Raw genomic sequence first — 27,880 nt, 5'->3', positions numbered from 1 at the left:
TAGCATGCTGATTATTGTTGATGAAACCCCAACAATCTGCATAGGATGGTTCAGTGATGGCTAACCTTTTCCAGACCGAATGCCAAAGTGCAAGCGCCAGATCCCCGAAACATAATGCGTGTGCAGGCCCCCACGGGGGCCCCAGCACGCTCCCACCTCTGCGCATGCGTGGCAGAGACCCGACGACCAGCTGGGTAGTAGGAGGCGCACATGCATGCACAGCAAAGCTGGACTGGGGCAATGATTCGTGAGCCCAGAGTGGGTGCTGCATGCCACCTGTGGCACGCGTGCCATAGGTTTGCCATCATTAGGATAGTTCCTAAACTATGGTAGAAATATGGTAATAAAGGGGATACTTTGTCCAACTTCAGCTTGCTATCTCCCAATTGGAAACTACCTCTTCTTGGGTATCCACCAAAATCACCAGAAGGTAAGACAAGAAACAATGAATGGAAACTACTCAAGGAGAGAAGCATCCTGGTTAGGAGAAACTTCCTAACAGTGAGGACAATTAACCAATGGAATGGTATTGCATTCAGAAGTTGTGAAACTGGAAGTCGTTTCAACCCTGAACTACAAATATTCTCCTTTATCAATTGCTACTGTGCTTCTTGGGGTGTAGGAAATGAGAAGTTTCTGGGATGTTTAGTCAGGGATGCTAAAGATATGTGCTATGAAGCAGTATATATGTCTAAGTGCTATTGTTATTTAAGTCTTAAAATGTCATGCTTCCCTTTCCACAGATTGGAAGGCTAAGAAACATCTCGCAAACTGTTTGATGGGGACATCTATGGGAAGAAAGGATATTACTACAATTCAAGAATCCAATTTTTCTTTTTTTTTAAAAAAAAACCTGATCATTTTTCTGTTCATTCAGAGCAACCTAAATACCTAGGGGTAGGCACGCCTAGTTTCAAATCAGTAAGACACAGAAGAGGTTACATTGAGTTTTATTTGAGAAAAGCAGCATTGCATCATTTTTTTGAACAGAAAAGGGGGTATTTAACATACGTAACTAAGGCATAATTTGCAAGGATTCAACAGTACAGTGTGTATTGTAAACATTCAGCAGCAGCATTCCAAACAATGTGAATATATTGTTCAGAGACATCGTAGTTGTTCTTCACTCTTCACAATATTTAGGAAAAAACAAGTCCCGAGTGACTTGGTACAGAGAATTGTTTCCGAGGCCGTACTATATAGTCGTTCAAACACAGCCCGTTCAAACAGGTTTGTGATGCCTTCAAACACTCAGAAACATCACCAACCTAGACTCCATTACTCTGCTGCTTTTGCTAGAAGTAAATGGTGCATTGGAGTTTTCAATAAAAAGTGGTTGTAAAACTGAGAGGATTTTTTTCTGAAGTGACATTGTGGCCTTGGTTTGGAGGAACTACCACAGCCATAAGAGCACCTAACGGAAATGGAGTTGCTCAACACTCACTATTAGCAACTGAGGGGATACATGATTGAGTCCTTTGTGGTCTCAAAATGTCTTTATTCTTTACCACACAAAAACCACGCATCCTGCTTTTTTTGCTGTCCCAAAACCCCCCTCAAAGCCATTCAATTTGAAAAATAATAAATCAACCAAGTCTACCCATCCGCCACACAACTCTTTAAAAAAAAAAAACGTATAAAAAGAAAATAAATCCAGCAATTCATGAATTCCAGCATATTGAATTGAAAACACAAAAGAAAACGGATTTGACATTCATAATAACAATAGGCTAAATACATAAAAACCGTTATCATGTCACTTTGGAAAATCTTAGCCAGGAAATCTTTTAACAACAAAAAAGTGCAACCTGTAATTGCTCTTATTTTTTAAAAGTCAGTAATTTTCTATTAAAAAGCATAATAAAAATGCATTTAATCCTCATTCAAAATCATTTCTTTGCATTATAAAAATGCTACTGAATGGCAATCCACCACTATAACCACTCTGGGGGGTGGTCATTTGGGAGGTGAGCAAGGGCATATAAACATACCTTGTTATGGATTTGCCATTTTTGAATTGAGTTATGATTGAATATTTGAACTAGAGCTAATAACCCTCTTTTTTTTTTTAACCTCTTTCACATCAGTGGAACATGATTATTAAGTATCAGCTATTGTGTTCACAGTCTGAAATGTCAGTTTTAAGAATTAATTACTTTTCAAATCTGCTGTGAATGTTCTGTTCTTCAGCCTTTGCAAGATCTTATTCCAAAAGAAGCATATTAGCAGATGGGAATGAAAAATGTTGCATCCATTAAAGGCATTCTTTACAAGTAAAGACGTCTATCTTCTGATCTTCAAGTACTGTAGCTTGATAGGTTTTCAATGTTTTGGTAGCATAACGGATAACTGCACAGTATTCTGAAATATAAGAATCAGAACAAGGGGGGGAAATGCTGCATTAAAAACAATTCTTTAAGGTTTGTAATTACTGTAGTATACAAAGTTATGATCTAGCTAAATAAAAGCAGTACAAAATAGCAACAGATTTATGGTAAAAGATAACATCCAGAGTATGCACAAAAGTTATGGGGTGCCAATTAGGAGCCTTAATTCACTTCAACCCAGAAACTGAAGGCTTTGTTGCTTGAATCCTGCTTTATATACATATGAGTCAGAGACCAATATAGGTAGACTTTGACTTACAACAATTCATTTAGTGACCGATTGAAGTTACAGTAGTGGCCAAAATTGTGGAAACCTTTTGGGAAAAGTGTATTTTCTAAAACTAGCTAATAACATCACTCTTTTTTTGGAGTAGTACCATAAAATTATATATCAATGGAAAGATAATTTAATCAGGAATGTAATGCAATAACTTTTATGAAGGATTTGCTATTAAAATAGCAGTTACAGTATAAAGAAGAAAAGTGAAACACATAGAAAAAGAGATATACAAAAATTATGTCAGTTAATACTTCGTTGGGCAACCTTTAGCATGAATTACGGCCTTACGTCATCTTCCCATGGAGTGAACCAAGTCTTTTAGTTCTGCAGCTGTTATAATGTAAAACCAAGATTGAATGATTGCTTCTATTAACTGGATTTATTGCTGGGTCACTTCTGACTAACAAGTTTCTTCAGTCGGCTCCATAGATTTTCAATTGGGTTAAGGTCTGGGCTATTCCCAGGCCATTCCAGCAGTGGAATATGATTATCTTGAAACTTCCCCCCCCCCCCAAAAAAAGTAGTGTTATTAGCCATCAAACCTCAAAAATATATTTTCCCAAAAGGTTTCCACAATTTTGGCCACTACTGTAGGTGTTCAGCAACAGAAATTTTTGGTCTTATATATGTTGACGGCAGCAAGACTATTGTATGCACAAAAATGGAATTTGACTCCCACCATGGATGAATGACTACAAAAGTTGATGGAGTTGGCAGAGATGGCTAAATTGACCGTTTTGATCAAAGAAAAGTATATAAGTACTTTTGTTGCTACAGGGAAACCGCTTCTGGACTTTGTGCTTGAGGTGAGGGAAAAAATGAAACTTTGATTTTGGGTTTTACTGATTAGATTGATTTGTTATTATAGAAATGGCTGGTTTATATTATTATAGAAAAGTAAAAAGTTGAGGTTCGATGTTAATGCTTTGTTCTACTGCAACAGAGAGAGTTGGAAGTCAACACTTTTCTTCCTCCCCTCCTCACTTTTCTTTCCCCTTCCCCCCACTGTGTCTTACTATTTGCTTTTGCTTACTATACTATTTTTATATTTTATTCTATAATTATAAAAAATGGTGTTTTTTTTAAAAGAAAGAAATTTTGGGCTCAATTGTGGTCATAAATTGAGGACTACCTGTAAGGTCAACTAAAGTGTGTTTTCTCCCTACAAACTACCATATTTTGTGTTTGAAATCTGCAACATTTCTTCTTACCCAGGGGGAGGAGATAAATATTAATCACACTTGCCACTCTCTCTTTCCTAGAATACAGAAAGGAAATTTGTGATTTCCCAAGTGTTGCTGAAGTACATCTTGGCATGTCTTATCATTGGTTAATGACCTGGGATTAAAACTTTAGCAACATGTAATAGCCATAGTTCCCTTGTTTCTGGGCTAAAGAGAATTCACAGTTTAAGAATTACACAACTTTACTCTTGTATTTAAATATAGTTGGTTGTTTGGACATTTGCTGCAAATAAAGCCAAGTTGAAGGATAACTGTCCAAAGAAGGGCATAGATGATTCAGAAGTCATCTCACCAATTTTACTATGGATTCACCATATAAGATATGGATTGATCCAGGGGTGCTATTTAGCAGGTTCTGGAGAACCGGTAGCAGAAATTTTGAGCAGTTTGGAAAACCTGCAAATACCACCTCTGGCTGGCCCCAGAGTGGGGTGGGAATGGAGATTTTGCAATATCCTTCCCCCAGGAGTGGGGAGGGAATGGAGATTTTGCAGTATCCTTCCCCTGCCACGCCCACCAAGCCATGCCCACAGAACCGGTAGTAAAAAAAATTGAATTCCATCACTGGATTGACCCCAGTTTTTATAGTCTTTGCCATGAGCCAAATTCTCCAGGTGATTCCTTCAAATGCTGCAAGTGCCATCACAGGAGTTATCCAACTTTTTTTAGATATCACCTTCTAGAACAGGGGTCTTCAAACCCTCGGCTGCAGCCCATTACTGGGCTGTGATCCGATCAGAACTGGGCTGCAGAAGAGGCAGGCATGCATGGAAGAGTGCGCGCATGCATCCCCCTTACGTGAGCAGCAGGTGCATGTGCCTGTTTCTTCATCCCTTCTCCTCCCACTGCTGGTCCGCAAAGCCAGAAAAGTTGGAGAGCTTTGTTCTAGAGAGCATGTACTTCAAGGGCCTCCAAACTTGGCAACTTTAAGACTTGTGGACTTCAACTCCCAGAACTGCCCAGCCAGCATGGCTGGTTGAGCAATTCTGGGAGTTGAAGTGCACAATTGCCACATTTGGAGACCCCCAATCTAGTTAATGGAATGTCCTACTTGGGCCTACAGTAGAGATCTGGTGCCTATTTGTATGCTTCTGGAATCCATATTTACTTACCCACTTACTATTTCTGCTCTGAAATTCTTCAGCGTTCTGTTTCAGTGTTTAAACAAAAGTTCTTAATTATGATGTGAACATATGAGTGTAAGCATGCATGTAAGCATGGATATCAATATTTGCTGTAAAATGTTCAGGATCTTTAAAACATTTTCTGGAGAGCTAGAACATCAATATATTTCAAACTGTTTGGCAAATGCAAAAACCAGAATTCCAAGAATTGGTGGGAGTGGATGTTTGGATCACACAACATATCTTTTATTTAAAAGTTGGAGTTCAGGTCATCTGAATATGTTAGGGTGGCTTCTTATTGATAATGGAAGTAAGTGAAGTGTTGATGGGTGAGTTGATGAGTTCTACTCAACTTAAAAGTTCAGTTTGTTAAAAAAAAAATACCCTACCTATCTATCTACAAATTAATAATTCAACCCCTGCTCATGGCTCAGTTTTAAAAGTTAATCTTGTGAGTGTAAGAGAGAATATTTCTTGGACAACCAGATCCAACCATCTGGGATTTGCCAGGCCTCAGCTCAAGTTTTAGGGTGGCCTGAATGATGTTCTGCTCTTAAAGAAGATTTAATTGGGCTGTTCTGAATTTTAACTATGTAACTGTAACTCTCATAGCATGTTCTAAATGTTAGATTTTCTAGATTTTATCAATGTTACTTATGTTACTCCACTGCAATATTTTAGTATTACAGGTAATTCATGACTTACAACCATTCATTTAGTGACTGTTTGAAGTTACGGTACTGAAACAAGTGACCTATGACCATTTTTCACACGACCACTGCAACATCCCTTTAGTCATGTGATCTAAATTTGGATACTTGGCAACTGGTTCATATTTATGATGGTTGCATTGTCTTGGGGTCATGTGATCACCTTTTGTGGCCTTCTGACAAGCAAAGTCAATGGACAAGCAAGATTAACTGTGTTACTAACATCTGCTATAATTCATTTAACAACTGTGGCAAGAAAGTTCATAAAATGGGGCAAAATGCACTGAACAGCTGCCTCGCTTAGCAACAAAAATGTTGGGCTCCATTGTGATTTTGTACTGCTTGTACTGTACCATCCATAGTTAGTTTTGATTGCATTAGAGCTTTTCAATGTAAATTCTACTTACACTGGAGGTGAGTGGGGCTGGGGCTTTCCTTGTTGAAAGTATCCTGCAAACTTTTTTAAAAAACACACATATGTAAATAATAAATTAAATAGAAACATCAAATTACTTTCAGGTTCTGATGGGTTTCTGACCATTCCATGGATCCAACCTGAGGTATGGCAGTGAGTAGCAAACTAGTTGCTTTATTTGCATTCTCCTTCAGTGTCTTTAGAACTCTGTCCACTGAGACCTACAAGAACAAGACAATCATTAGGCTCTCTTCATTCATTCGTATGTATATATGTATGTATGTATGTATGTATGTAGCCTTGTATGAGTGGGTTACCACAGAAATCGAAATTAAACAAGCCAACTAATCTCAATCTCTCTCCCCCCCCCACCCTCTTTCTCTGTGGTTTGCACTAACAGACACACTCAGTATTTGATCTTATTCCCATTTACATGAGAGTAAATCCCAATAAACAAAATATAGAGTGTAGTGATGCAGGACAATTATGTCAAATATTAGGTATGCTCTAGTATAATTTCAACCAAAGCAATTCAGAAAAGTTTTCCGATAGATGCAGGCAAATGATCTTTATCACAATAACAAGTAACTTTATTATGAATCTCCCCAGCAAGCTCCTTCTAAAGGAAAAACAAAACCTGCCTAATATATCAAACACATTTGATAGAATTTTATCTTAAAAAGTCAATAGCCACAGTAAAAAGAAAAAAAAAAACTAAATAGGATTAAGGCAACGTAAAATGTAGTTATGTGCACAAACACCTATATCAGTAACCATTAAAAGGTAGTCAGCACCATATAGTGGTTAGCATGGACCAGGTAAAGTCAGGCTTCAAATGTATCCTCAAACACAAAAACTTTCTAGGAGACTTTGTGCCAGTCACTCTCTCTGAGCCCAGCCTACCTCAAAGGGCCATTGTGATGGGGATAAAATAGGAAGGAACGCCACATACACCATAGAGCTCTAGTGATGCAGTAGCTAGAATGCTGACTAGCAGGCTAACTCACTGCTCACTGCCAGGAGTTTGATCCTGACCAGCTCAAGGTTGACTCAGCCTTCCATCCTTCCGAGGTTGGTAAAATGAGGACTCAGATTGTTGGGGGCAATATGCTGATACTGTAAACCACTTAGAGCAGAGTTTCTCAACCTCGGCCGCTGGAAGATGTGCGGACTTCAACTCCCAGAATTCACCAGCCAGCAATGCTGGCTGGGGAATTCTGGGAGTTGAAGTCCGCACATCTTCCAGCGGCCGAGGTTGAGAAACACTGACTTAGAGAGTGCTGTAATTACAAATTTTCAATTATAGATTTCTCAAATGGAATTCAACAAATATACATTTACAATGTTAGCACATTTAAGCTCTTTACTAAATTGTACTAACAACTCTACAAAATAGTCCATGTTATCATTATATTACAAATATGGGGTTGACAATAACTTGCCCATGTCACTTTACCAGTGAAATTATTTCAAAATAAGTAGCTGTGTTAACACAAATATTAGTATGGTAAGGACCCCATCCTCACCCATGTGAACTCTTAAAAGGCTGACAGATTTACATGAGAAGATTGTTTCAAAGAAAAAAAATAAACATCAGTGATCTGCAGATACATGTACCCACAAGAGGATCACAGGAAAACAAAATGTAGAAAATATAGGCAGTGATCATCATATTATGGTATTAACTGTAGACATGGCCAAAACAGTGTACTCCAATTTCCTGGTGCTGAGTACTGAGGAGATAAAATTAAACTGTTTTACTAGTTGCAATTCAGCATTTTCATACCCTCCTCCAAGTTTAATTTCAGCTGTGAAAGAGACTGATTGCCTATAATTATCCACAACTGTTTGAGAGAGCTGAGAGTGACACAAAGTTTTAGAGTTTGGAATACTCTTAGTCTGTTTGTAGTTCCATTTCCATTGATTTTTCATTTCTGTTCCCCTAACAGTAAAGCTTTGGATAAAAACAGAAGCTGTTGAAACCAAAGAACTGAACATGTGATGCTAATGGATGGTGATAGTGCTACTGCTGGAAAATTGCCTTTAAAAATTAACCTCAAAATTAACTGCTCCTAGGAGGTGCTGTTCCCCTGGGGGATTTGTATGCTATTTAATAATCCCTTATTTAATAAAGACCTCATACTCTCTTGCCTATTCTGTTATTCTCTCATCTCATTTCCCTCCAGGTTTGTTCCTTTCTTCCTTGGTGCAATTAACACTTCCATTTTTTCCCATCTCATTTTGACCATGTTTTTCTGTATGTGCTTGTTTATTTAAATGTACTAGAGCAACCAGTGTATTATTTATGAAATTTATCTGACTGGCTGAAACCAACTGGATTCTAGGCAGCATCCAGAAATGTATGAACTATACACAACACAACACAACACAACACAACACACACACTATAAATGTGTTAAATAAATAGCAGATTACTAAAAGCAGAACACAAAGTCAGACTATAAGAAGTCATACGGTAAATAAGAATAATTTCGAAGGCCTTCTGGAACAACCATGTTTTCATCTACTTGTAAAAGAACATGAGGATGGAGCCACACAGGCTTCAGATGACAAGCTGTTCCACAGCAAGGGAGCTGCTATTGAGAAGGCCTCCAGTCCAGGCAGCAAGTTTATTGTATGCAAAGACTGAATTGTAAAATTAACTGAACATACAGAAATGGTGAAGCCAATCAATTTGGCCACGGGAAAAAACAGCAAAATCTTTTATTGTCTTTTTGCTGAAGGAAGAAAAGACTGAATTGATAGTCTGAGAATTAAAAAGGGCCAATGAGGATGAGGAGAACAGTAAGACAGTAATGACTTATAAAAAAAAGAGTGGAAGGCATAACTACCGTGTTTCTCAAAAAGAAGGACGGGTTTTATTTTCTTTTGACCCCCGAAAAAATGGCTAGGCCTTCTTTTTGGAGGGTTCTAATTATTGACTGACCTCACGGCAATGGCACTGATAGCCCTGCCCAGCAGAAGCCTGCTACTGGCCCACTGCACCTGATTACAGAGCTTTATCGGCTGCAGATGCCTTCTGGCAGGCATCTAAAGGCGAAATGATGCGTGTGAGTGGCAGCAAGTGGCTGCAGAAGGCGAGGCAGGTGTCGGGGTGTACGAGGCCTGGTAAATAGGGCAGCTCCACCCCCCCATCCCCGCCCTAGCTTATTTTTTACTTGTGTGCCTCGCCCCACCCCCTGCGCCCCGGGGTGGGGGTGGGAGTCTTAATTAGGGTTAATTTTGTGGCATGCTCTCAAAAACATGATACGGCTTCTTTTCAAGATGAGTCATCTTTTTGGAGAAAGACGGTATTTGTTCTCTTCTCATTCCCTTTCTTCCTTATTATCTTTGTTTTGTATACTTTTACTGTATTAAAAAATTCACACACACACATACACAGGTAGTCCTCAACTTACAACTGTTCATTTAGTGACCAGTTACCCCAGCACTGAAAAAAAATTAGTTATGACCGTTTTTCACACTGTGGCAGCATTCTCATGGTCACATGATCAAAGCTGGCCTGGCCTAATTTTTCCCTTTTTTTCCTTTTTAAAACGCAAATTTTAATTCGTTTTTAATTTATTGGGGTGTTTTAAATCTGTCTTTGGCCAAATTGTTTAATTCGGTTTTATTCTGTTTTTAAATTTTGTATTTATGTGTTTTTATCTTGTGGCTGTTCACCACCCTGAGTCCTTCAGGAGTAGGGCGGTATATAAATCAAATAAACATAAACATAAACAAAGCTCATATGCTTAGAACTGATTCACATTTATGATGGTTGCCATGTCCCAGGGTCATGTGCTCTCCTTAAGCGACCTTCTAACAAGCAAGGTCAATGGGGAAGCCAGATTCACTTAACAATTGTGGTAAGAAAGATCGTAAAATGGGGCAAACTTAACAAATGTTTCACTTAACAACAAAAATTGTGGGCTCAATTGTGGTCAGACATTGAGGATTACCTGTATGTATGTATATGTGTGTGTGTATGTATATACACACACACCACACACACACACACATACACACGGAGAGAGAAGGAGGGAGGGATGGAGGGAGAGAAAGAGAGAGAGAGAGGGAGAGAGCTGTACCTTCCAGTAGATAGACCCCTTATGAAGCACTATTTAACTTCTCAGTAGAATGGGCAGAAGCTACTGAGGAAAAGCAGTCCTAAGCCACCCAGACCTCAAACAATTTGAGCTTTACAGATATAAAACAACACCTCAAATTGTACTTGGAAACTTACTACTAACAAGCAGAGTTTGTGCAGCAGGCACATAACATGGCAATTCTGCAACTAACCACACTAAGCATGTATATCCCTGTGTTTGGGAATCAGCCCCCTCCCCACCCCGTAGAGGAAAGTAGTGTAATCCAAAAGAATGAGTGACTATCTTCAATGCATCTTATAACAGGTAAAAGGACAAAACTGACACACCAGGTGAAGTTGTGCGATACCCAGTCAAATATGGAACAATCTTGCAATCAGTCAGCCGATCTATCTTGTTTGGGTTGGATTGACTTGAGTCTGAGTATGTTTTTCCCTATCCAGACCCTGACTGGATGGGGAAATGGAGTTCTTGGTATATGCAGGTAGGAATAAATGACGTGATTCAATTTACTTGGTAGTTTTCAATTTCATTAATTTCTGCATCTGTCCCTGCTCTTTTCTGGCTGTGTGGTTTGTAGCCGGCACACATACATGACCACACATGTACAGCACATGCATATATGTGTATATATTTACAAGTATGTCATATGCACTCATTTCTTCTCCCCACCCGGGAAGCTGGAGGTTGACATGTGAGGAAGAAACTGAGCCCTGAAGAGATTGTCAGCATTTGTAATTTTTCCATCTTTTTTTTTTATATTTTTGAGAGGGACTCATATAAAAAATGATATGCAGAAAATGAATAGCTCAGCCAAGCTATTTGGCAAGTAGCATTGTTCCAATTTTTGTGTCTACGTGAAGCACATATCCCCAAGGAAAACAGCAACTTTCACTCACCGTTTCCTCATGTTCTTTCCAGCAGTCGTAATCTGTTGCCATGGCGATACTCGCATAGCAGATTCCCGCCTCCTTTGCCAGAATGACTTCTGGGACTGTCGTCATATTGATAACATCAGCTCCCCAGCTGCGAAACATCAAGCTTTCAGCCCGAGAACTAAAACGTGGTCCCTCGACTGTAATTACTGTCCCCTTTGAGTGACACTTGATTCCAAGCTTTTTGGCTACATCTAGGAGAACCTGAAATCAAGGGAGATAAAAGGTTACCACTACGCTATCCTTTGGGGGTGTGCATGTGTGTGTGTGTGTGTGTCATTTGAGCCCCCTCCAAATATTAACTAATATCTCATGAGGAATATCAAGGTCATCTCTATTATCTCAATTTTTTCCTGGTTCAAGTACCGTATTTTTTGGAGTATAAGACACACTCCCCCCCCCCAAAAGAGGCCGAAAATTTGGGTGCATCTTATACTCCGAATGTAGCTTTTTCGAAGCTTTTTTTCAGCCCTAATGGCCTGCTTTTCTCATTGCTGCTCCCTCTGACGATCAGCTGTGCTTTAGAAGCTGTTTTTCAACCCTAACAAAGCGCTGGGGAACCCAGAGCGGGATGGAGCCTGTTAATAGCAATAGCACTTAGATTTATATACCACTTTACAGTGCTTTACAGCCCTCTCTAAGCAGTTTACAGAATCAGCATATTGCCCCCAACAATTTGGGTCCTCATTTTACCCACCTCGGAAGGATGGAAGGCTGAGTCAACCTTGAGCCTGGTGAGATTTGAACTGCCAAATTGCAGTCAGCCGGCAGTCAGCAGAAGTAGCCTGCAGTACTGCATTCTAACCACTGCGCCACCGTGGCTCACCGTGGTTAAATGGCTGGTATGAGTGTGTGTTGATGCCAGGGTGGGGATCATTATTTTATTATTATTATTGTTTTATATTGTGTTTTTATTTCCTGTCAGCCGCCTTGAGCAAGTAGGCGGCAATATAAATTTCCCAAACAAACAAACAAACAAATCAGGGTAGGCAAGTGGGGAAGGGACAGGGAGAACTATAGTCATAAAGGAGGTTTGGAGGACCTTACATTACTTATTGCAATATTTCTCCACCATTAAGATGTGTGGATTTCAATTCCCAGAATTCTGCAATCAGAATGTTAGCGAGGGAATTCTAGGAGTTGAAGTTCACACTTCTTACAGGTGTAAAAGATTGAGAAACACTGACCTAGAGATTACAGACTGCCCAACTATCTCACTGCTATAATTTTTGACAGATTTTGACAGTTAAAGGGAGAACCAGCTTTAGTGCAATTTTCAATCATATGCAAGATAATTCATCTAGCACGATTATATAAAACAAAGAAAGGAAAGTATATGTGTTACCTAGTATCCATCTAGCTGCATGTTAGTAGGAGAATGGTAGGAAAATGGGAATGGTATTCATTGCTCAATTACAGATTGAATCCTATACAGGTAGCCCTCAACGTACGACCATAATTGAGTGCCACATTTTTGTTGCTAAACTGGACAGCTAAGTGAATTTGCCCCATTTTACAACCTTTCTTGCCACAGTTGTTAAATGAATCTCTGTAGCTGTTAAGTTAGTAACACAGTTGTACGGTGAATCTGGCTTCCCCATTGATTTTGCTTGTCAGAAGGTTGCAAAAGGAGATTACATGACCCCGGGACACTGCGAGAGTCATAAATGTGAGTCAGTTATCAAGCATCTGAATTTTGATTGTGTGCAGCTGTCGTAAAGTACGAAAAACAGTCACAGGTCACTCATGCTGTTGTAACTTTGAATGGTTTGAACGGTTACTAAACAAATGGTTGTAAGTTGAGGACTACCTGGACTAACGTCCATAATATAAGATCTACTAACTTCTCTTGTTTTGGCACAGAAAGGTTCCGCCATAGAAACATGGCACACTCCTGGGAGGCAGGAATTAGTCCCGTCATAGAAAGTGAGATGCCTTTTTGTTGTCCTGCAAAGGAAAAAAGAATACTAATCAGAGAAGACAACGTAAATCATGAGTGTCCATCTTTTTGGCTTGCCTTGATTGAACAGAAATTGTCTTTGGCGGCATATAAAATATATAATACCCGCGTTTCTCAGAAAATAAGCCTGAGTCTTATTTGCTTTTAGACTTGAAAATAAGCACTTGGGCTTATTTTCGAGGTGGTTTTACTTTTTTTTTTTTGAAAAAAGTTTTTTATTTTTAAACAAAACATAAAACAACCATCATCCATTACAATTACAAAAAGTGTATCAATCAGCTACATATCTTTCGTGCTTAATCCCATATCCAAAATTCTCTTATTTAACAATTTATTATATCCCTTTGTATTATTATTCTCATTTACCAATTATTTAACAATGGCTTATCTCCTGTAAAAAACCGCTTCATATATTTTAATATTACATTTATTTCATATTTCATATTTCATTTCCATGAAATATGGAAATGATCTAGCCATTGATAGAATAAATCCCATATCAAGTAATATTGTTTATCTTCCTGTTCTCTAATTTCAAATGTCAATTTACTCATTTAAACACATTCCAAAATTTTCTTAATGACTTCATCATCAGTAGATAGCTTCTCTCCTTTCCAATTTTTAGCAAATACAATTCTAGCCACTGTTAAAACATTAACAATTAAGTATCTCAATTCTCTATTATATGTCTCTGGTAAAATCCCTAATAAAAAATATCTCTGGTTTAAAGTCAATGTGTTTCTTTGTCATTTTTTCCCAACCATGTGTGGATTTTAGTCCAATATCTTTTAGCTTCTGCACATGTCCTTGGTCTTACTTTTTTTGAGATGCAGCAGGCCAGACTCGGTGAGCTGGATGCATTGAGAACACACCATCCCCTCCATTCTGAACTTTCAGCGTTTGGAATGGAGGCTTTTTGGTGAACGGGAGGAAAATGGGGAGGGGGATTTTGCTGCCTGTCATCCTTCCCTTAGTCTGTGCTGAGCTTGAGGAATGGATGACAGGCAGCAAAATCTCTCTCCCCACTTTCCTCCCATTCGCTAAAAAGTCTCCTGTGAGGCTCCCCAAAACAGGGAAAAAGCAAGAGCTGCCAGCTTTGGGGAAGCTGCCCAACAAGCAGAAGCTCTGCGCCCAGAAACAGAAGGGCAAAAGTAGTATTTGCGCTGCCCTAAGGGGCCAGCAGGCTGCAGCTGCAGCTGGACAGTTGCCCATCCCCACTCCGCCACTCGTACTGGCCACGCCCATCCCTCGGGCTTATTTTTGGGGTAGGTGTAATATTAGGCTCACCCCCTGAAAATTAGGGTTGGGCTTATTATTGGGGTGGGTCGTGTTTTCAGAGAAACACGGTATAGCTAATGTATGATGATATAAATCACATAATAATGTTAAGAGTTTAGGATCTTGTGGCTTCCCCATTGACTTTGCTTTTTAGAAGGTCACAAAAGGGGATTCTGGGACACTGCAACCATCATAAATACAAGTCAGTTGCCAAGCGTCTGAATTTTGATTATGTGACCATGAGGATGCTACAATGGTCGTAAGTGTGAAAAATGGTCATAAGTCACTTTTTGTCACTTCAAACAATCACTAAACGAACTGTTGTAAGTCAAGGTCTACCTGTCTCCTTAAGGTTAGAAGAAATAATATTGTCACAGACAAATTAATGCGAAGCAAATGCAAATTAATCCTTCCAATTGGGAAGCTTGTAATAACAGCTCTTCTTCCTCCCTTAATTATACTGGGCAACCACAGTAACAGAATTAGTTTGTTCTAGGGGAAAAATATGACAGACATTTAGAAAGAGGGCCTTAAACAGAAATGAGACCATAATCTTATCTAATGATTATAAGACCAGAAGTTAAAAAAAAAAAAAGATAGAAAGAAACAAAATGCTTCTCAATTTGTAAACCAGAACTGGCAAGAAAAACATAAAGCCCGTGTCGTGCCCTAAAAATGGACCAAGAATGCTATTTGGTCAGTAAAATTCAGCTGAAAATATTTGTGAACATACACAGCAAATGGACTGGGGGGGAAAAAAAGAGATTATAGCTAAAAATAGCCTCAATGCACTCCTGCCAAGACTTCAGAACTTCAACTCTCCCCAACCCTGTCAGCACTACCAAAGGCAAAGAACAGGAAGAGTTGTTAAATGCAAACATCTGGAAAGGATCAGGTGGCCGCTCATAATGCAGTATGTAGGGAATAAACAGGAACATACGCCACTCCTGCCAATAAGATATGGCATCTTGACAAATGACTCTGCTAAATGAGTATGAAACACATTTCAACAGCTTTGCTGCAAAGTTCTGAGCAACTATTAGGCATACAAGAAATATGCAGGCTTGCAATAGAATGATAAGACTACTCCAATGGGATTAGAACTCCCAAAATTTTCTGGCAATTGCCATGCTGACTAGGATTCTGGGAATTGCAGTTTTAACATGGGGTGGATATCAGGGAGGGGGCACAATGTGCAGCTGCAGCAATGACACCATGATTGGGGGGAGTGAAAATATGTGTACTTTTAAACTAGAATCCATCAACTTCACTTCAAAATGTAGCCTTTGCAGCAACAATTGAAAAAAAAAAACCTATCACAAATGTTAACTTTTAGAAACAGGATTTTAAAAATGGATATTATGAAGTCCAGCCATTATAAACAGTTCTGCCAGCTATAGGTAGCCTTCGACATCCGACCACAACTGAGCCCAAAATTTCTGTTGCTAAGTGAGACAGTTAAGTGAGCTTGGCCTCATTTTACGACCTTTCTTGCCACAGTTGTTGAGTGAATCACTGCAATTGTTAATTTAGTAACACATTTTTTAAGTGAATCTGTCCTTCCCGTTAACTTTGTCAGAACGTCGCAAAAGGTGATCACATGACCCCCGGGACACTGCAACGGTTATAAATGTGAGTCAGTTGCCAAGCATCTAAATTTTAATCACATGAACACGGAGATGCTGCAATGGTCATAAGTGTGAAAAACAATATAAGTCACTTTTTTCAGTACCTCTGTAACTTCAAATGGTCACTAAATAAACTGTTGTAAGTTGAGGATTACCTGTATTTTAATACCTGGGAAATTTATTCAATCCATTTCTTCCAACCCAAATCTCAGCCAAGTTGACATTCAAAGTCGGGGGGGGGGGGAGCCAGATTCATTTAACAACTACAGTGATTCGCTTAACAACTGTGGCAAACGGCTATAAAGTGGACCTCAACTCACTCACTCAATAACTTGCATAGCAACAAAAATTCTGGGCTCCATTGCCATAAGTCGAGGACTATCTATATTAGTAGGATAAGGAGATAGGATTGTTTTGGGGGTAGAAGATGCCAGTTGACTCAGTGACTTTCATAACAGAGGCAGGGGTGGGTTCTAAAATTTTTCACTACCGGTTCTGTGGGCATGGCTTATTTTGTGGGCGTGGCTTGGTGGTGGGGGTAATGTGACTGGGTGGGCGTGGCCAATTTTTTTTCCTTTTAAAAGCATTTTTTCTACAACCTTAAGAGGTTGCAGAAAAAAATGCTTTTAGAAGCCTCTGACGATCAGGCAACTCAGCTGGGATCGCCAGAGGCTTTTAAAGGCATTTTTTTCCCCTACAGCCTCTTCGGCCGAAGAGGTTGCAGAAAAAAATGCTTTTAAAAGTAACCCAAAAAAAGAGCCTCTGATGAGGTGGGTGGGGTAAGCAAGCGGCGACCAGGCCGGGGACCAGTTCGGGGGCGTCGCCAGCCAATGTTATTACCGGTTCTCCAAACTACTAGAAATTTTTACTACCGGTTTCTGCAAACCGGTGCAAACCGGGACCAACCCACCACTGAACAGAGGATGCAGAAAACATGACAGATGGTGATGGATTGATCTATGAAGGGGAAGGTGTTGTGATGGAGTACAGTGAAACAGTAGGTTCTCAAGAAGGAGGGTGGGGGGGGGGGGGAGACCAGAGACAAGATAGGCTAGAGTTGGACTGAAGAAAGAGATTTATGACAGCCACTCCCTAGACTTTCCCGGGGTATATCCTTTGGAGAGAGTCTAGGGAGTGGTTGTCCTAAATCTCTTCCTCTTTCTTCAATCCAAATCCAGCCTGTGTTGTGTCTGGTCTCGCTCCCCCCCACGTGTCCCCTCCTTCTTGGGAACCAACCACTTCACTGTAGTCCATCACATCACCTCTCCCTTCATAGACACAATCCATCACTATATGTTTAGTCTGGCAAGATTCTGTCTATATGATGTAAGAAAATAAAGACCTGATGTTTGGCTGGATTGTTCTATGACTATGCCATTCTTGGGCTGGGCCTCACATGGGTGGGTTTGGGCATGTGAACTGCAGGAATCATGAACTTGGTCTGTGGGCAATGGCGGAAAAAATCAGGTACCGAGGAACTTCCACAGGCATTGACTGTGGAAGTGGACTTTTATAACAGAACGGCTTTTATAAAAACATTCAAGATCCATTCCTGCTTCTTTAATAAATACCGTAATTGTTTCTACAGAATAATAAATGAAACTTGACAATTCAATTGCACTTTTCATTTAGTTCCCCCCCCCTCCTTCTTTCTCCTCCTAACAGTAATTCCTTTTGTACAGAAGGGAGGGAAAAAAAAGAGATCAAGAGCTGGTATCTATGTGCTTTAAACCACCAGATCAAAATACACAGTCTGTATTGTGACTTGAATGCTGGTCTAACCTAGCTGAGAAAACTAGGCTGTCTCAAAAATAAAATGCAGAAACCTTTCCTTCCTGGGCATCACAAATATTAAAAGCTAAATGGATAAACCTAAAGAGCCATATAACACATTTTCCTTGCAATTGGCTTAATAATAATTCATATTTTTTTTATAAATTACATCTATGAAAAATAGTAAATTAAGAAGAGTCAGCTTTTTATAAATTACATCTATGAACAACAGTAAATTAAAGAGTCAGTGAGGTCAGAAAAATATCTTATACATCTCTCTGCTCACAAAAAGAGGGAAACGTGTCGATTTCCCAATTACCAGTACTTTAAAATTACATTCAAAACATCTTGATGCTTTTAAACCTTCCATTCTCTCTGTTGTCCAGCTACTCTCTCTTCCTAGCCACAGATATCTCCTGCTTCCCCATCCTTATTGTACTTTCCTTTTCTGCAAACTTGGCAGAAGAGCTGGGGAAATCTCACCAGAATAGACTGATCCAAGACATTTTGTTCTCTAAGAAGGAGAAAAAGACAAATGGGAAGACAGTGTGATCTTTTTTCCAACACTGCCGAAGGACAGAAGTCTTTCAATAAAGCAGGCAGCATGATGGATGGATTGTTTTTCAGGGGCGAGGCATCATGATATGGTGATATGGAGTAATGTAAGGCAGTTTCTTAATCCCCCGAGATCTCTCCTCCTCTTCCTGTACGTACTTCTGCATGAGAGGTTGGCTCTCCTATTGGAATAAAACAATGTGCTTGCCATTACTGATTAAAAATAGAGCTTAATGGATTTGACAGAAGTGGATTTTTGGAATTGCGTCAAAGTAGCAGAATCTCTTGCCAAATTTGACTTGATTCTATTTCTGTTAGTTCTAACTCTATACAGAACCAGATTTCCCTTCTCCCCACCTTACCGATCTATGAACTGGTCAATTATAACAAGATCTCCAGGCTGAATCTCTTCTCGTAATGAACCACAGGCAGTAGTCACTAATAGATGAGTGCAACCTTCTTCTTTTAGTGCCCACATATTGGCACGAAAATTGATATTTGTTGGCATGATAGAATGATGCCTCCCATGCCTAGGGAAAGAAAAGAGAGAAGAAATCTGGTTAAACCTAAAAACATAATATAAAAATGGAGAACAATAAATGGACAAGCTACTTGGGCAGTTAAATCGGCAATTGTTATATTATTAATATGATGATGGTGATGAACATAATTGTACCCAGAACACACACTGTTTGATGAAAATTGAATGTTATATAAATAAAACAAATAAAACTTGGGGGAAAGAAATCTGCATTGCAATCAGGAAGCCATACAGCAAATCGTGATTCGCTCTGACCCATTTCAGCTAAAGATGCTCAAGCTTTTTCAGCTTGAAGATCCATACCTGGCCTTTATGAGCGACAGGACAATAGGCACATTCAGAAAGTGAGGTGGAATAGAAGAATTACATTTCATTTCATTGCAACTGCATTGAAGCTGTATCCTTGTTCCCAATACGACAGATCATTTATTGAAATTATTCCCCAGTGCACTTTTCTTAGGGGCTTTGAGTTTCATTGGAGCCACGGATAATTTATCCCAACCTTATGCAAATGTGAGTTGAGGAGAATACTGGACACCAAGACCAGGGTGAGAAGAAATCAAACTGTGATCTAAACATGGTGGCCCCTTGTCAGAATCCCTGAACTATCTTATTAAGTGCTTGATGCTACAGCTACAATTTGAAGCACAGGGGGGAAAAAGCAGCCTTGAGTAAGCAAGGTAGCAGGGAAAAGCTTCTAGAGTGGTCAATTCAGAATCGTCAGATTATCTATATTACTCACCTCGTAGACTGGATGAGCAAACCTCAGCTGCAGGTGGTGAGGTTCTTGGTTCATATTTTAGATTTTTTTAAAAAAAAAATGTGTTTGGACTAAGAGCCTTTATCATGCTTATACCCATAAGGGACTTTTTTTTTTTGGGAGTCCTTGGTTTCTCTATCCCCAAATCATAGTTCATTTGGCAAGGAAGCTCATAAGAAAATGAAAAAAACATAAGAAACTTAATCCATTCAATAAAGTAAAGCAAAGGTTTCCCCTGTCCAGTTGTCCGACTTTAGGGGGTGGTACTCATCTCTTAATTTGTTGGTGGAAGGGATGCGGTGGTTCAGTGGCTAAGACTGTGAGCTTGTCAATCGAAAGGTCGGCAGTTCAGCGGTTCAAATCCCTAGTGCTGCGTAACGGGGTGAGCTCCCGTTACTTGTCCCAGCTTCTGCCAACCTAGCAGTTCGAAAGCACATAAAAAATGCAAGTAGAAAAATAGGGACCAACTTTAATGGAAAGGTAACAGCGTTCCATGGCCTTGGGCATTTATAGTCATGCTGGCCACATGACCATGGAGACATCTTCGGACAGCACTGGCTCTTCGGCTTTGAGACGGAGATGAGCATCGCCCCCTAGAGTCGGGAACGACTAGCACATATGTGTGAATGGAACGTTTACTTTACCTTTTACTGATCTCTTAACCAAGGGAACCACTTTATCCAAAGACAATTTCCATGGTCATGAGGCCAGCATGATTATATGCGGAGAGGCATGAAACACTGTTACCTTCCCACCAAAGTGGTACCTATTTATCTACTTGCATCTTTTCAAACTGCTAAGTTGGCCATAGCTAGAGCAAAGAATGGGAGCTCACCTTTCACGTGGCGCTCAAGTCTTGGATTGCCAGCTTTCCAGCTGATAAACTCAGTGTCTTTAACCATGGAACCATTGCGTCCCTAGTTCAATAAAGTATGTAATCCTATATTTGGAGGAATTTCATGAGTAATTGATATAATCCTCAACCTCGAGATGGGCAATTGTTGGTGATTATGTAATTTCTTGTGAACGTTGCAACTTCCTACCATCCTTACTGTGCCTTCTATCAGCTACCTGATTGGTGAGCCTCTAGGAAGCAAGAAGAGATGATGGCAAAAGGAAATTCTTGCAGCGCTCCTTAGTTGCCTGTCAAACAGCTGTTAATCCAATCTGCATTGTTAGCAAGCTTGAAAGTTTGGCCTGATTACAATAAATGGCACATCACATTTTCATTCTAATGCAACTCTAATTCACCTGTTTTAAAGGAATTCCACATACCTGGATAGAAGCACACAGTCAACATTTTTTATCTTTCCTGAAATCAGTGCATCTGATGGCTGGAATTAAAAACAACACATATACAAACATATACTACAGAAGCATCATAAAATCCCACCAACGACTTTTTAAAAAATCTGATTTGCCACTCATGCAGGATCAAAGTGGAAATTCATTATGCACTACAATCCTACGCAGTAAATCACACGTAGAAATACATCTCAATAGATTTGACAGACTTTGCTGCTAGCCAAAATGTGATGTACAAAAAACAATTGCAAAGTCATGTTGTACATTCTTCAGAATATTACAATTACAGCAGGGGTCCCCAACTCCTTCGGTCCATGTCCTGGTGCCAGGCAGCAGCCCATTTGGAACAGGGGCATAGACGTGGTGGGCAAACATGCGTGCATGCACAAAGTTGCATTTGTAGAAGTGGCATGTGCATGCACATGAAATCGTCCCCTATCCCCCCCCCGCCTCTGCCAAGCTGGAAAGGCTGGAGACCGCTGAATTACAGGATCAATAGCAGCAGGCCACCAATCAGTAATAGTTATTCTGGGACCTGACTGCTTGGGTTTCGTAGTGAATGCTATGGGACTAATTCGAAGTACAGAACATCCCAGAAAGACAATTTTGCATCATCATTAAGCAGCAGGATGGTGATCAGCTCTGATTCTATGAGAAATATTCTATGAGGAGTAATGAAGAGGACAGCAAATCTAATAAATCTGAAACCTATATGAAGTCACACTTTGTGAATACATCTGTCCCACTAAAATACCCAATATGTACAAGCCTTTCATATGTACATAAGGAGAAGACTGAATTCGTGGATCCATAGCCAGCTGCTATGGAATCAGAGCCATTTGCCAGGAGATTAGAAATAATTTGAGCACCCAAAGAACACAGGGTAGAGATAATTCAGAGAACTATAAAGTTTTTATGAGGACTTTCTTATCTTTCTTCATTCAACCCTTGCACGTGTTAATCACGCTAGGTTAAAAATCCAATCAAGTTGCAAAGGTACTGGGTGTTTTTTCATAGAAACCTATGAGGAATTCTTGGAAATATAGCTCTATTTCAGGTGTTTTCCCTAACACACTATATACACACAAAACAAAGATGGCTTAGTTACCTATACACACCTTTCCGTATGGTGTATCAATGTATTTCTCTGTTCGACCTTCTAATATCTCAGGATCATCCAGACCTGTCCCTCCGATAATTCCAATCTTCCAGAGAATAAATATAGATTAGAAGACAAGATAAAAGGATAAATTATTCATGAACGTACCGCTAACATCACAATTTCTTTATGGCTTTATTTATTTTGATAAGGCTGGCTAACACATCTCTTTTAGCCTTAGGCAACTCCCTTAATCACAATGCAGGACAGATGGAAAAAGTACTAGAAGCAGATGGCCATCAAGAGTTTCTACAGGGCATTCATGTCAAAACAGGCACAGTAGCAAACCTCACTTCCTTTGTAAGCGGTCAGAAGCCCTGTTCTGATCTAGGCTTCCCCAAAAAGCATGAAGCAGAATCCTGGTCCTGACAAAACCCCTTTTATTAAACAAACAGTGATTTCCTCTCATTCACCTTCAGCAAAGTCTTTCAAGGGAGAATTTACAGTCACAGATCTTATCTGCCAGGCTGATATCTTCAAAAACTTGGCAAAGAGTCTCTGAGAGTCACAAACTAATTAGGCGAACTAATTGTCTCCTGCAAACTCCACTCCCCTTTTGCTCCTCTTTTATTCCCTCTGGGAGGGGCCGTTCATCGTCCACCTGTGGCCTTACTCCCAAGACGACCCTTGTTCTTTAGCTGTTCCCTTTGTCTGGCAACTCTGCGCATGCGCAGACTGGGAACAGGCTTCAGTTGTTCGTCTGCCTCACTGATGTCTGACTCTGAAGGCAGCTGATAACTGGCATCTGGCCCTGGCCCCCTCTCTGCATCCGACGCAGAGCCTTCCCCAGACGCCAGGACTGGCCCTTGTTCCTCCCCAATCTCCTCACTGTCCAAATCTGGCGGGCCACAACAAGCCCAGAAGACCAAATTCAACAACAACATTGAGAGGAACAGACCTGCCCCCTTATCTCTGTTCTAGATTGCCCAATCAACCCATACAATGCTGGTAAAAGTTTTTATCGAATGAACAGGAAACTCTCTACTCTAAAAACTGTAAGACTTCTAGAAGTCTCTAATGCAGTCTTCCCTAAACCAGACACATGCTAGATATGTAGACTTCAGTTCACAAACATCCACACATCCCAGAAGCATCAAGGCTGGAGAAAGCTCCTATGTAACATTAGAGAAGTAGCTTCTGAATCTTTCTATTACATGAGCTAGAATGGGCAATCTCAGTTCACAGTACTTCACCTGTAACTCAATTACCGTAGCTCTTTTGGCTAGTTGATGTCTTAAACCTTATTTATTTCTTACATTTATTTGCTGCCTATGTCACTATGGTGCTACTCTCAGTGGCTTACAATAATAAAGGAAGAAAATGAAAGATGTGTAAACAGAACAGAGTAAAAGAAGAGAATAAAATAAACAGTGAAAAAAGAATACAATGAGAGTATAATAAATCTCACCTCTGAAGAAAGAAAGCTCAAGAAAGCTAAAAATTCAATTTAAAATAAAGCTTTTAAAAATCTAGGCCATCCTACCTTTATTATTTTTTACAAATATCTGAAGGTGGCGAACATAGTTAACATAGTAAAGGTAAAGGTTCCCTTTGCACATGTTTTAATCGTTCCCCACTCTAGGGGGCGGTGCTCATCTCTGTTTCAAAGCTGAAGAGCCAGCACTGTCCAAAGATGTCTCTGTGGTCATGTGGCCAGCATAACTAAATGTCAAAGGTGCACGGAACGCTGTTACCTTCCCACCAAAGGTGGTCCCTATTTTTCTATTTGCATTTTTTACGTGCTTTTGAACTGCTAGGATGGCAGAAGCTGGGATAAGAAACAGGAGCTCACCCCGTTACACGACACTAGGGATTCAAACTGCAGAGCTTTCGATCGACAAGCTCAGTCTTATCCACTGAGCCATCACGTGCCTTTATAGCCAATATACCTTCCTTCTAGTCTATTTTCCCCATAACCACAACCTTGTGAGGTAGGTAGGGTTGACAGATATGCCTGCAACACCCCAAAATCAAATCACTGGCCACATGCCTCCAACTTCCAAACCAAAGACTGTCTACTCATCTGATATGGAAATTATCCTCTATCACATTGTCTCATTATTGACTCTGTACATTACTGGGATTCTCCAGCAGCCATGCTTCTCCAGGGAAGTACAATACTCCTACAGCACCTAATTTCCACTTGTAAATTTACTTAGAACATACCTTCTGCTACTGCATGTAATAAGGCAAGATAAAAGAGCAGTAAATAAACCAATTTTAAGAGAGGATATGCTACTTTTTTCTGGTCCCTGTGCAGAAGTCTAAGAATGGCAAGATTCCTTAAAACATTGTTTGAAAATCAAAATAGTAAAGAAGCCATTGATCATGATGCACAGATTTTTATTTTTAAAAAAGCAAAGCCTTATTGATATTGATCCTACAGATGTTCTTAAAATATCCTGTTCTATATGTTTAACTACACAGTTTTTATGACATTATATATAATTAGAATTTTGCTTTCATTAGCACGGAAGACAAGGTTTTTTGATATTTGCCATGGATTCTGTGTGCATCTTATCACATCATGGGAATTTGATAGTTAATGTGCTGATTTAACAAGAAATCCACAAAGCAATAGGCAAAGGGGATGAGAATTATGTAAACTCTGATTCAAAATTCCCATACAGAAGTTCATCTACTATACTGTATGACATGAGCTTGGCAAAGTAATTGTTTTTCTGTTATCTAAGGGTGAACCAGATACAAACAACTTTATTATGGAGTCTTATTCACAAAAATATTTTCTAACATCACTGACTTAATCGCTCCAGATAATAGATAATACCATATAAGACACTCTGCATTTTGATCCCAGGTAGTCCTCCACTTACAAGCATTTGTTTAGTGACCTACTGAAAAATGTGACTGATAACAATTTTTCCCCTTTACAACCACTGCAGCATCCCCATGGTCAAATGATCAAATTTTGGGCACTTGGCAACTGGCATCTATTTATGACAGTTCCATGGTCCTGGGGGTCATATGATCACCATTTGTTAACTTTCCCAGCTGGCTTTCAACAAGTAAGATCAATGGGGGAACCCAGATTTGCTTAACAACTGTGTGATTCACTTAACAACTCCAATGATTCAATTAACAACTGTGGCAAAATGGTCATAAAATGAGGCAAAGTTCACTTAACAACTGCCTTGCTTAGCAATGGAAATTTGGGGCTCAATTGTGATCGTAAGTTAAGGACTACCTGTAAAGAAAGATAAGCCACGAGAGCCTATTGTAGTCCATCGCAACTTCATGTTATAGTCTTATAAAAATATGGTTGACAAATTTGTTTCAATCTATGTTCTCCCATCCAACCTCAAACTGAGGAAGCTGCAGTTTGACAAGGTGGACAATGCTCTCTAAAACAGTGTCTTTTGACTTCCTTGTAACAAAAGACAGGCTAGTGGATTTCACTACTATAAACCACAAACTTGCCTAACTAAATACATTTTTGTCTGACCACAAAAGAACAACAGGAAGGGACTCTATGCGGTTTCCTTGGTGAAGGAGAGAAGAAATCTAGAACTAAGAAGAAACTTCCTAATGGTGAAGGCAGTTAACCAGGGGAACAGCTTGCCTTCAGAAATTGTCGGTGCTTCATCACTAAAGATTTTTAAGAAGAGACTGGACAGTCACTTGTCTGAAATGGCATAGGGTCTCCTGCTTGAACAGGAGGATGGACTAGAAGACCTCCAAGGTCCCTTCCAGCTAATTGATTGAAAAGTGGATTTTTGCTGGTAGCAACCTTGGAGATCATGAAAAGCTAGTGAGGGTTGAACCTGGTTAACAGATAGGGAAATATCAGAAGAACCAATCTGAAAAATTAAAACATATACATATGTCAAAACGGCCAACTGAGTTCCATGAGGGTATGTACGTAAGAAAATAATACATCCATGTCCATAAAATCCTTGAGAGTTGAGCACACTCGGGTTTAGGCACGTTCAGCTTTAGGTGCTAGCTTTTGTTAAGTTTTTATGTATCTGTATAGCGTTTTGTTTTTATTCCGCTCTGTTTGGTGCATCAGCAGAATGGCAGGGGGAAAAAAATCAATCTCACAGGTAGGGCTTTGTTTCTATTGTACAGGTAGTCCTCGACTCACAACCACATTCGAGCCCCAAAATTTAGGTTGCCTAGCAATAAATTTGTTAAGTGACTTTTGTCCCATTTCACGACTTCTCTTGCCACATTTGTTAAGCGAATCACTGCAGTTTTAACACAGCTGTTAAGCGAATCTGGTTTCCCCCTTGACTTTGCTTGTCAGAAGGTCGCAAAAAGGGGATCCCATGACTCGGGTGACAACGCAACCGTCATAAATATGAATCCGTTTTCACGCTTGTGACCACACCAATCGTTTAAGTGTGAAAAATGGTCATAAGTCACCTAGGTCAAAGTTGTAACTTTGGTTATTAAGTGAACTATTGTTAAGTCGAGAACTACCTGTATTGCTTTCCAAGGTTTCCAAAGAGCCTCCAAAGCCCAGTTCGACGCTGGGGTGGATCCCCAGTTTTAGACTCTTAAGGAGGTTGGGAGGGAAAAAAAACAGGAGATCTCTGCCCCTTGCATTGTGCTTGAAGGAGGCAGGCAGGCAGCCCGCCTCACGATCTATCTATCTCCTGGCTTTCCATCTGAAAATTGGGAGAAAATCCAGTCTAATGGCCGATCGGCAGAAGGCTCAAAAAGAGGCAGGGGAAAGAGACCGAATAAAGTCCAGCGCAAGCGGAGCAAAAAGCGAAAAAAAAGGGTTACAGACAAGTAGTAGGGGGATCAACTTGGGCAAGCTTAGAAACCCTTTTCGAAAATTTCGGATCTCTTGCCACGATCTCATTCCCCGGGATCGACCCGCTCTCTCTTCCCCCTTTTTCCCAGCCCGCAGCAGCAGCAACAAACGTTTTACACAGCTCACACCTGCGCGCCTTCGCTCTGCAGTAAATCTTCCTACGTTCAGCCGGGCTTCCTCGGTTTGGAGCCCGGGAGAGCGGAAGCTTTACAGCAAAAAATTCCCCCTCCCTTCTCCCGCGCCGCCGGAGATAAGCACTGATTCTTAGGCCGGCCAAAAGGTGCGGGGAGTCGGGCTCCGGAGCTTCTCCCTCGTGCAGAGGCGCGGGAGCCCCAAGGAAACAGCCCTTGAGGTGGGGGGGGGGGAAAGAGAAGGTTCCCCCCTCCCCAAACAGGGAAAGCCGAGGCAGCGCGAAGCGGAGAAAACGGCGGCAAAAGGCGCCTTACCTTCACGGCCGAGCAGACGGCGGCTGCAGCCATGTTCGCCCGAAGAAAGAGGAAGGAGGCGGTGCCGACTTCTCCGCCCAGGGATGGCTCCTCGTGCTGGGAGCCTGAAATATGGGAATAAAATCCCAGCGCCTCGCCTTTTGCGCCGATATCGTTGCGCGAGTCCGTTCCCCCCGCCCCCGGTTTTCTTTCTTCGGTGGCGGGAACGGGCGGAGGCTTTACAGGGCGTTTTTATTATTATTATTATTATTTGACGGAGCTTTCTTTGCTTTGCGTAGCTGTCCTAACGGAGGGCGCCGCGCCTTGGTCAGGCCAAGGCGATTTCCAATCCCAGCACACGTTGAAAGCCGCCCAAGTGGAGGGAAAATCGATTTTGGGGGGGGGGGGGAACCCGTGATCCTCGTGATCCAGTGGACGTATCCTGGCTTTGATTTTCTGCTGAGCTCAGTTGGGACTCTGATCGAATCGATTCCAGAGGGAAGAAAGAT

General features: G+C 40.5%; 1 protein-coding gene across 1 annotated transcript; it reads right to left on the bottom strand.

Annotated features, from left to right (window-relative positions):
* Window positions 1-934: 934 nt before the first annotated feature.
* Window positions 935-27,880, bottom strand: MTAP (methylthioadenosine phosphorylase). Its single transcript, XM_034410520.3, has 8 exons — window positions 27,393-27,880; window positions 22,123-22,209; window positions 20,975-21,033; window positions 18,761-18,928; window positions 13,049-13,151; window positions 11,169-11,408; window positions 6,259-6,381; window positions 935-2,361 (listed from the first exon to the last, which is right to left on the bottom strand). The coding sequence occupies exons 1-8, from the start codon at window positions 27,423-27,425 to the stop codon at window positions 2,323-2,325; spliced, it is 852 nt and encodes a 283-aa protein (XP_034266411.1). The 5' UTR covers window positions 27,426-27,880; the 3' UTR covers window positions 935-2,322.

Source organism: Pantherophis guttatus, chromosome 2 (genome assembly GCF_059756535.1).
Source record: "Pantherophis guttatus breed Tessera chromosome 2, ASM5975653v1, whole genome shotgun sequence".
Taxonomy (NCBI): Eukaryota; Metazoa; Chordata; class Lepidosauria; order Squamata; family Colubridae; genus Pantherophis; species Pantherophis guttatus.
Note: the sequence above shows the minus strand (reverse complement) of the source record. Positions and strands in the feature narration are given on the sequence as shown.